The 11,297-nt window shown below is 39.5% G+C and overlaps 1 protein-coding gene across 1 annotated transcript; it reads left to right on the forward strand.

The window, feature by feature from the left end:
* The first annotated feature begins 5,379 nt into the window (after positions 1 to 5,379).
* On the forward strand, positions 5,380 to 10,382 carry TRMT10C (tRNA methyltransferase 10C, mitochondrial RNase P subunit). The gene is given in 3 exon segments (XM_014794968.2): positions 5,380 to 5,530; positions 8,041 to 9,291; positions 9,293 to 10,382. Coding segments are annotated over 2 exon segments (1,278 nt in total). The 5' UTR covers positions 5,380 to 5,530; positions 8,041 to 8,052; the 3' UTR covers positions 9,332 to 10,382.
* Positions 10,383 to 11,297: the final 915 nt, after the last annotated feature.

The raw sequence follows: 11,297 nt of genomic DNA on the forward strand, positions 1-11,297 counted from the left end.
TCTACCCATACCTTGGGTAATCTCTTCCACCCATATAGTTTCACAGACTCTTTCACAGCTCACAAATCTCTACCTTTGGTCCATTCTCTTTCTCCTTAACTCCAGACCCACACAGCCAACTGCCATGTATCCTAAAGGAGACATCATTGACTGTCCTGAAGGGAGCTCAAAGTCAATATGTTTAAAGTTGCACTCACCATCTCTGTCCTCACACCATCTACTAATTTTCCCCATTCCTTACACTAGTAATCACTGCCCAGATGGTCAAACCAGACTATTGACTTCTCCTTCTCCCTCTAAATTCCAATCGATCACCAAATTCTATCATTTTTACCTCTTAAATATCTTCCAAATCTGCCCCCTCTTCTTCATCTCTACTGCCACCACTCTGATCCAAGCCACTATCATCACTTCCTTGATCTACTACAGTATTCATTCATCAGCGAATAATTATTCAGTTCCCACTACATGCCAAGCACTGTTGTAGATGAAGGTGATCAGGATATGCCACCTCAAAATACGCCACTTTGGCTTAAGAATTATTTTGTGCTGAAGGCATTTGCGTTCCTGAAATCCCTTATCTGCCTAAAAGTAGAGCCTCCTAAAAGAACACAATTGTCATAAATCCCCTCCCAGGAAACAACTCTAATTTTCTCTTCTCAGAGAGAAGTCAGCACCACATCCAGACAGACGTTGTCATAAACTGTCATATCTCCCATTTATTCTCCTAAGGGCAAATTTATATTTCCAAAAAGTCATTTGCTTTTCCATAAGTTCCCTTTCTTCCCTTTCCTTTCCTCTATTAAGTTAGGTATATAGACCCCAAACTCTAGCCACTCCTTTGAGTTACTCATCTCTGAGTGCTCCCATGTGTATGTGTGATGCACAGCTAACAAACTCTGTTTTTTGGGCCTGCCCGGTGGCACAAGCGGTTAAGAGCGCACCCTCCACTGCGGCAGCCCGGGGTTCACAGGTTCGGATCCTGGGCGCGCACCGACGCACTGCTTGTCAAGCCATGCTGTGGTGGTGTCCCATATAGAGTGGAGGAAGATGGGCATGGATGTTAGCCCAGGGCCAGTCTTCCTCAGCTAAAAAAGAGGAGGATTGGCAGATGTTAGCACAGGGCTGATCTCCTCAAAAAAGAAAAAAAAAAAAAACCTCTGTTTTTCTCTTGCTAATCTGTCTTTTGTCAGTCCAATTTACAGGGACCCAGCCGGAGAACCTAGGAGGGTAGAATGAAAAATATTTTTTCCTCCTAGACATAGGCACTGAGGATGCAGCAGAGAATCAAACAGAAAAGGTCTCTACTTTGTAAGAAACACCTAGACCTTTGAATTTACGCTTTGTCTTCCAACTTTGGAAGAAACATTTGTCCAGAGAAATAGTTCTCAACTGTATGAACATCAGTACAGGCCAGACACATGGCATTTGAGCCAGTATAGAAAGACAACATGTGGTGGGATGAGCTGTGGCGAACTAGAGAGCAGGTGCCCTGAGTACACAACAGCGGGTACTTAGATCTACCAGTTGTTTCCAAGCAGAAAAGTGGACCAAGGGCATCAGAACGTCAGCTCTTTCAATCCAGGTTTTTACGTGAAATCACCTTATGGTCTGTTTGTTTGTTGTTGCTGTTTTGCTTTAAAAATTTATTTTTCACAATACCCTATGTCCTATATTACAAATTATTTCTTATATGCCAAACCATACATATTATTTAATCACTGTGCTTTTTTTTGGAGTTAAGATATCTAAACCCTGGAAATATTCTTAATCTGGATTAGGTCAGATCCCAGACAGAATGAATAAACAATGTTCTGCTATATTTTTAGCAATGTGTCCAAAGATTTATCCCATAAAGAAACTTAGCAAACTAAGAGTAAAAGGAAACTTCCTTTACTTAGTAGAGATTATATATTAAAAAAACTTCAGAAAATATATTAATGGAAAAACTTTAGACATATCCCCTTTAAGTTCAGGAACGAGAAAAAGACAATCTCTAACACTGATGCTATTTTTTTTCAATTATTAGAAGATATTTATTTTTGATTTTCCTCCAATATTTGGAAGAAAGATCATGATTATTTTGCTGTTCTTGCCTCATCTTTATATCATGATAGTAGCTAGACAGTATCATGTTAGGTATTGTACAAGATGTCCTTTTTGGAAATCACTTGGAAAAAACTATGCTGTGGCCTTTGATATACTATTCTTTTTTTTTTTCTTGTGGTAAAATAATATATATCATAAAATTCACCATTTTGTGTTGGGAAAACTGGACAGCCACACGCAAAAGAATGAAGGTAGACCATTATCTTCTACCATACACAAAAATTAACTCAAAATGGATTAAAGGCTTGAAGGTAAGACATGAAACCGTAAAACTCCTAGAAGAAAACATAGGCAGTACACTCTTTGACATCGGTCTTAGAAGGATCTTTTCGAATGCCATATCTACTCGGGCAAGGGAAACAAAAGAAAAAATAAACAAATGAGACTAAGAGCTTCTGCAAGGAAAAGGAAACTATGAATAAAATGAAAAGACAACCCACCAACTGAGAGAAAACATTTGCAAATCATATATCTGACAAGGGGTTAATCTCCAAAATATATAAAGAACTCATACAACTCAACAACAACAAAATAAACAACCCAATCAAAAAATGGGCAGAGGATATGAACAGACATTTTTCCAACGAAGACACAGAGGATGCCCAACAGGCACATGAAAAGATGTTCAACATCACTAATCATTAGGGAAATGCAAACCAAAACTACAATGAGATATCACCTTACACCTATTAGAATGGCTATAATTACCAGGACAAAAAACAACAAATGTTGGAGATGATGTGGAGAAAAGGCAACACTCATACACTATTGGTGGGAATGCAAACTAGTGCAGCCACTATGGAAAACAGTATGGGGAGTTCTCAAAAAATTAGAAATCAAAATACCATATGACCCAGCTATTTCACTACTGGGTATCCCAAGAACTTGAAATCAACAATTTGAAGAGACTTATGCACCCCTATGTTAATTGCAGCATTATTCTCTATAGCCAAGAACTGGAAGCAATACAAGTGCCCATCAACTGATGAATGGATAAAGAAGATATGGTATACATATGTACAACAGAATACTACTCAGCCATAAAAAAGACAAAATCGTCCCATTTGCAACAACATGGATAGAACTTGAGGGTATTATGTTAAGTGAGATAAGCCAAACAGAGAAAGACAAACACCATATGATTTCACTCATATGTGGAAGATAAACAAATACATGGACAAAGAGAACAGATTAGTGGTTACCAGAGGGGAAGGAAGTTGGGGGGTGGCCATAAGGGGTAAAGGGGCACATATATATGGTGACTGACAAATAATAATGTACAACTGAAATTTCACAATGTTACAAACTGTTATGACACCAATAAAAAAAATTCACCATTTTAACCATTTTCAAGTGTACAGTTCAGTAGAATTAAGTACATTCACATTGTTGTACAACCATCACCACTATTCATCTCCAGAACTTTTTCACCATCCCATCCTGAAACTTCATACCCATTAAACAATAACTCCCCATTCTCCTCTCTTCCAAGCCCCCAGTAAGCACTATCCTACTTTCTGTCTCTATGATTCGGCTACTCTAGGTGCCTCATATAAGCGGAATCATACAATATTTGTCCTTTTGTATCTAGCTTAGTTCACTTAGAATAATGCCTCCAAGGTTCATCCATGTTGTAGCACATTCCTTTTTATGACTGAATAATGCTCCATCCTATGTATGTACCACTTTTTGTTTATCCATTAATCTATTGATGGATATTTGGGTTGCTTCTGCTTTTTGGCTATTGTTAATAACGCCAAAATGAACACTGGATTACAAGTATCTGTTTGTGTCCCTCCTTTCAATTCCCTTGAGTATAAACCTATGAGCAGAATTGCTGGATCATAAGGTAATTCTATGTTGCGCTTTTTAAGGAACCACTAAACTTTTTCATAGCAGCTGCACCATTTTACATTCCCACTAGCAATGCACAGGGGTTCCAATTTCTACACATCCTCACCAATATTTATTATTGCTTTTTTTTTTATAATAGCCATCAATGAGTAAGGGGGTATCTCATTGTAGTTTTCATTTGCATTTTTCTAATGATTAGTTATGTTGTATATCTTTTCATGTGCTTATTGGCCACTTGAATATCTTCTTCAGAGAAATGTCTATTCAAGTTCAATTGCCCACTATTGAATTGGGTTGATTTTTTTATAGTTGGGTTGTTGAAGTTCTTTATGTATTCTGGATATTAATCCCTTATCAGATATGTGATTTGTAAGTATTTTCTCTCATTTTATGGGTTCCTTTTTACTCTGTTGATAGTGTCCTTTGATGTACAAAAGTTTTAATTTTGGTGAAATCCAAAATGTCTATTTTTTTCTTTTGTTGCCTATGCTTTTGGGGTCATATCCAAGAAATTCAATGTCATGAAGTTTTCCCTCTACATTTCTTTCTAAGAGTTTCATTTGTTTGATCTGTTTTAATTTTTATATATGGTTTTAGATTAAGGATCCAACTTTGTTCAGCACTATTCATTGAAATGACTGTTGAATGACGTTGTGCCTTATGTTTTACTAATGACAACTAAATCAAAACACTTGAAAATGTTGTGCTGCTAGGCCAGCCCCATGGCTTATCGGTTAAGTGCTCGCACTCCGCTGTTGGCGGCCCAGGTTCGGATCCCGGGCACGCAACACACGGCTTCTCTGGCCATGCTGAGGCCGCGTCCCACATACAGCAACTAGAAGGATGTGCAGCTATGACATACAACTATCTACTGGGGCTTTGGGGGAAAAAAGAAAGAAAGAAAATGTTGTGCTGGCTAAACAAAACACCTGTGGACTGGATTCTGGCCCAAAAGCCACTAATTTGCACCATGTGCCTTAATTTCATTTCCACATTAAATTTTCCAAATGAGCTAAGGGGCGCAAGAGATATTTAGTGTTGCCTACCTTGTTCTAAGCATTGTACCAGGTCCTGGTGATAAACTGCTCAAGAAGGTTAATAAGTTAAAGTCCTAGCTTCAGAGAGTTTAAAGCTGAGGGAGACTTGTGAAAACTTTTTATTTTAGTACTATGTGAGTAAACGCTTACAAATTCGGGGACTAAGCAGAGAGTAGGTTAAGTGAAGAGGATTAGACAGAGATTCTTAAATAATGGGGTAACAAAAGAACCAGCTACAAGGCCATCCCGGTGGAGTGGGGGCTCTGCACTGGCCCACGGGCCCACAGCGCTGCTTTCCTGGCCGGAAGGCGGGCCCCTGGTGGAGTGACGTCATATGGCAGCGCGGGAGGAGAGGGCGGGACTTCCGGCTGCGGGTTCCGGGTCGGTGACGCGTACTGTGTGACCTGCCGAGTATCTGCGTGTCAGGGACGGCGCGGACCCCTGGGCCCCACTTCTCCGCAGACCTTCTCCTGCGGCCTTCCGGGGTCCCTGCGGTTGGCAGCGGCGGGAGCCCTCATCTCTGACTCCTGGTAGGGACGTGTTCCTCGTCATCTCCTGGTGTGCGTGCTGCGGGCGGAGGACGCGGGAGACGTTCTAAGGTCCACCTAATGAGCATGTGCGCCAAGAAGGCCCGCGGATGAGTGCAGTGATTCATAAACTCTAAGTGGGACGGTACCTGGAACAGGAACAGAGTTTCCACAAATGGTGTCCTTGTTCGCTTTTTTGAATCTTGGGTTTTCATTTCTATGATATCCTAAAAGTCTTTACCAGTTACAAAGACAGAACTCAAAAGGCTTGTTTCTGAAGGCAACGTTTTTCCTGTTGTGGCTAAGGACTCCCAGTTAAATATTTCGGGTAGTCTAAATTGTTTTTTATTTAAAGGTGTCTGAATATGCTTTAAATGTGAGAAGCACTAACCCAGGGTATTTGTTCGAAAAATACTTGAGTGATTACTGTGAGCTATATACTGTCAAGCACCAGGTTCACTGTTAATGTAAACATAGTCCTTGTCTTGATGGAGTTGACAGTCTGTCTAGTGGGGCAAATAAGTAACCAGGCAATCACAATACAGTGTTACAAGTACTATGACAGAGAGGTGCTGGGTGCTAAAAGAACTAATAGGAGGGGGCCGGCCCTGTGGCTTGGCGGTGGGGTGCGCGGGCTCCGCTGCTGGCGGCCGGGTTCGGATTCCGGCGCGCACCGTCTGTCCGGCCATGCTGAGGCCGCGTCCCAAGTGCAGCAACTAGAAGGATGTGCAGCTATGACATGCAGCTGTCTGCTAGGGCTTTGGGGGAAAAAATAAATAGATAAAATTATAAATTTAAAAAAAACAACTAATAGGAGGAATACTTGATCTAAAGTTTGAGGTGAAGCATAGCTAGAGATGTAGCTGAAAAGGTAAGCAAAGGGTAATTTCAGGAAAAACTTTATAAACCATGTTTGCAAGTTTGGACTTTAACCTAGCAGTAGTGGGCTTAGAAATACACATTGGGGACGATATGAGTGAATTGATGAGATTTGCAGTAGCTCCAAATGGCTTAGAGATGAGGGAGAGCAAATCTGGAGGCTAGGGGATGTAATTAAGAAAATGGGATTAAAGAGAAGTGAATGGATTCAAAAAGTATTTAGAAAGTAAAGTGATTATAGCTCAAATGGATTAGGTATGGTGGGTGTGAGAGAGGACAGTAATGAAATGACTCCCAGTTTCTGGCTTCAACAAATGGATGAATAGCAGTGTCCCTTCCTGAAACAATGTAGAAGGAGAAGCAGATTGTGAAGGGAAGGGAGAGACATATTTCAATGTGTTGCATTTGAGGTGTCTTCTGATACATGGTGATGGAAGCCATGGAGGTAGATTAGATCTCATGGGGAAAATGTTTATATTGAAAAAAGGACTAAAAGATAGAACTCAGAGGCACATCCACCTTTAAGGGAGTGCGGGACATCTGAGCATCAGTGGGCAGGTCAGAGAGGCAGGAGACCCAGGAGCATGCAGTTATTAAATGAAGCCAAGGGAAGAAGGAATTTTTCTTTTCAAGTATTTTAGTTGCATTTTGTAAAAAGTTGAATTCCTTTTTTTGCTTCAAATCCAGCACTGGTTTCACATCTTTAAGCAACTTCATTGTTTTGTGGACATCCAGATCTTTAGGATAAAATTGTGGAGCTTGGGGCCGACCCCGTGGCTTAGCAGTTAAGTGCGTGCGTTCCGCTGCTGGCGGCCCGGGTTCGGATCCCGGGCATGGACCGACACACCGCTTCTCCGGCCATGCTGAGGCCGCGTCCCACATACAGAAACTAGAAGGATGTGCAGCTATGACATACAGCTATCTACTGGGGCTTTGGGGGGAAAAATAAATAAATAAATAAAATAAAATAAAATTGTGGAGCTTATATATATTTGCCCCACTTCTGGACATTTTGTTTGGCATTAACATTATGTACTGCAAAGTAAAGTCTGAACTGGAGAAAGGAGGTTTGTTTTGTTTTGTTTTTAAATCAGTATCTCTCTCTATATTTCTGTTTTGAAAACATATGAAGGCCTTGGTACAGCAGCTCCTAAGTGCTTTTTACTAGTTGCCATCTTTGTAACTTTTCTGCCCTTTGTCTTCATGTGTTGCTTATGTTAAGGATCTTGTGTTTGGGTCTGTATAGAGATGGGCTTAGTATAGAATGGAGAAGAATACAGTATCATGATCTCAGCCACATCTAGTACATAACTTTGTTATCCAGTAACATTGATCTTCTGGGCCCTTAGCTACAAATCTAAAAATTAGGATCTGCAAGATATCCTTTTGCCTAAAGCAATAGTGAAATTCATGTCTAAAATAAGAACCCAAATAAATTTTAAACTTTTTGCCTAGTGAGTGAACAGGAGTCTAAGAAAAAATTAATGGTGCAGCAAATAAAGTTCTATGAAGATTCCACTTTGTGTTTCAGAAATCAGTTGCATTTTGATGTCTCAAATTTATACTTGAACAGGTAGTTGAGAGGTTTTTAAATTCTTTATCTAACTTTTCATTACATTTTCCTTCTTTTATAGGGGTTTTCCTACATGCCTGTTTTCCTCAAAATGAGTGTTAGTATCGCCTTCTTAAGACCTTTTGCCAGATTTTTGGTGCCATTTACCCTTCAAAGGAAGAGAAGGGTTTTATATTCAACAATTCTGCAGAGATACATGTCTTCCAAAATACCTGCTGTGTCCTTTCCTAATAAGGAGAGTACATCACCTCCTGAACAGCTGGAATTGGATGGGTGGAAAGTTACAATGAAATCTAGTGTGCAAGATGTTTCAACAGGCTCAAGTTGCAAGGATGAAGATCCTCTAGCTGCCACCAGGGAGTTAATTGAGATGTGGAGATTGCTTGGCAGAGAAGTACCAGAACATGTCAATGAAGAAGAGCTCAAAACCCTGATGGAATGTGTTTCTAAATCATCAAAAAAAAAATACTTAAAATATTTATATGTTAAGGAAAAAATGAAAAAAGCTAAGCAAATAAAAAAGGAAATGAAAGCAGCAGCAAAGGAAAAAGCCAGAAAAGACCAGCTGCCAGAAACCACTAAGGAAGATAAACAGCAAAACTTTCTATTTCTACGACTTTGGGATAGGAATATGGAAATTGCAATGGGCTGGAAGGGTGCCCAGGCCATGCAGTTTGGACAACCTTTGGTTTTTGACATGGATTATGATGATTATATGAAACCAAAAGAACTGCAGAATACTGTTTCCCAACTTTTAGAAAGTGAAGGATGGAACAGAAGAAATGTTGATCCTTTCCATCTTTATTTCTGCAATCTTAAAATGGATGGTGCTTATCACCGAGAGTTAGTTAAACGTTATGGAGAAAAATGGAACAAATTGCTTTTAACAGCAACAGAAAAGTCTCACGTAGATTTATTTCCAAAGGACAGTATTATATATTTAACTGCAGATTCTCCCAATGTTATGACTACTTTCAAGCATGACAAAATTTATGTAGTGGGATCTTTTGTTGATAAGGATATGCAGTCAGGCACATCCCTAGCCAAGGCAAAACGGCTGAAGCTGGCAACAGAATGCCTTCCATTAGATAAATATTTACAGTGGGACACTGGTACCAAAAATCTCACCTTAGATCAAATGATGCGTATTTTGTTATGTCTGAAAAACACTGGTAGTTGGGAAGAGGCTCTGAAGTTTGTTCCTAGGAGAAAACATACTGGTTTTCTGGAGATTTCTCAGCATTCTCAAGAGATTGTGAACAGATTAAAGAAGTCAAAGACTTTTAATTCATTTCCAAAAGGCTCTCTAAATATACGCACATAGAAAAGGTGACTTGAATGAGAATATTTGATAGCTTTAAAAGTAAATGGATTAGAAATACAGTTCTGTTAGTCTATTTCTTCCTGAATGGAATTCACTTGCTCTTTCTTTTAAAGGTTGTCTTTCTAAACTAACTGAAGTATTGTGTCTTTCCCCAATTAATTAAATATCTGCAAACTTTGAAAATACATTTTGTTTACTATAAAAAGAAACAATAATCTTAGTAAAAAGAGTTATCCAAGCTTGATGAGTCCAGTAAAACAGCTGTACCACTGGTGTGGCTTTTTTATGAATACTTTTGAGTCTCAGATTCCATTTTCCTTCTTGAATGTTCTTTTAGCCATGTCAACAACTATCCTATATCCTTGATATAGAAAAGATTTCTAAATTTCAGGTGGTGGTTCACTTATTAAGTAACATTTGGTACAGAGCTGGGCATGTCATAGGCATTAAGGTATATTGTTTAACTGAATCTCTGTTTAACAAAAAGACATCCTTTGGTATGTTATGGGATTTGGCTATATAATGAAAAATGGGTTTGGGGGGATAAAACTCATTTCTTGTTCTCGTAGAAAAAAAGGGTTTATCTGATGAATGTTACATACAGCACTTCCCTATTGCAGGGTAGATGGCTTTCTTTTCTAGGAAATACTTCCTTTTCTCCAGTCATGTGATTTGAATGGAGCTGCCATATTTTTACCTTGCTCCCCTGGCCACAGCTGATTATCCCAAAGGAGACACCTCACTCAAGCTTAGAGATGGGCATCTGGCTTTAAGATAGGCCAGTCAGAACCCTTTTCCAGGATTTTTGGACTTGAGAACTCTGATAGCCTGTATTAGTTCCTTTCTGGTGGTGGACTTGGACAGATAGGAAGCTCTGGAATTTGTGGTGGCAATGTCCTTTTCCTTGAAGGAAGCCAGGCTATAATAGAGAGTGAAGCTTACATACAGAAATAAGAGCAATCTCTGGAGCTTCCAATTGTCTCTGAGGTCCAGCTATAGATTTGCTTTTAGCATTTATTGGTTGTTCAAACCTCATGGGATACCCTGGTGTCCCTCTAATAAAGTCTTCTTTTGCCTAAGCCAGTTTGAGTTGGGTTTCTTCCACTTGCTACCTAATGAGTCCTAATATACTTGAGAAAATATGTACTTGTTTCCTAAGAAATGAACTTTAGGGAACATTCACTGTAGACCACCTGCACCATTAAAATTTTTGAAAATATGGGAAACAAATGCATGGCCAAGTATTTCTATCCAGTTTCTGAACTGGAAATTAGCACAAGAAATGCTATCCAGTACATTTCTTAAAGGAGGACCTATCTTTTACCAAATACTACTAAGTACCTACCCTGTACCAAACAGTATGCAGTTTACATGAATTATTTAAACAAAATTATAGGAACTATCAATGCCACTTTTTTTTACAGATAAGGAAAATTTACTCAAAATAATTCGGCCTTTAAGTCTTGTCTCAGTTCAAAAGATCTGTCTGACTTTACAGTCCCAGCTTTTAACCAAAAAATGACGCCCTCTGTAAGAAACCCTCAAAGTATACTCGGCCATAAAGGGCAGATCAGGGATTCAAACCCAAACTCTAACTTCTTAAGACCAATTTCTGTAACACTCACTGCATATTATAGGGCACCCAAAAACGCTAGTTCTCTAGGCAAGGAATCGACCCCGTATGGCAAGAGGGCAGTGCAGAGAAAAAGGGAAGAGAAAGCTGAAAAGTTAGGCTGAGACCCAATATAACGCTTGGACATCATTCTGCAGACCCTGGGGATCCACGGAAGGCTTCTAAGTAAGGCAGAAATTACTGCAGTCTTCACTTAACAAAGTAACTTCTCTTAATTTGACACAGAAATTGCGGCCTGCAGAAAAAGTCGTTTTACCGCTTGGGTACGTCACCTTACACGAATTACTCTGACCTCAACTCTCACAGCTAATTAAGAGGGTAATGCATTGGACGATTGTGGCGATTAAACGATAGGGTCTGA

The sequence above is a fragment of the Ceratotherium simum genome, chromosome 15, assembly GCF_057802395.1.
Source record: "Ceratotherium simum simum isolate JZ-2026a chromosome 15, ASM5780239v1, whole genome shotgun sequence".
Lineage (NCBI taxonomy): Eukaryota > Metazoa > Chordata > Mammalia > Perissodactyla > Rhinocerotidae > Ceratotherium > Ceratotherium simum.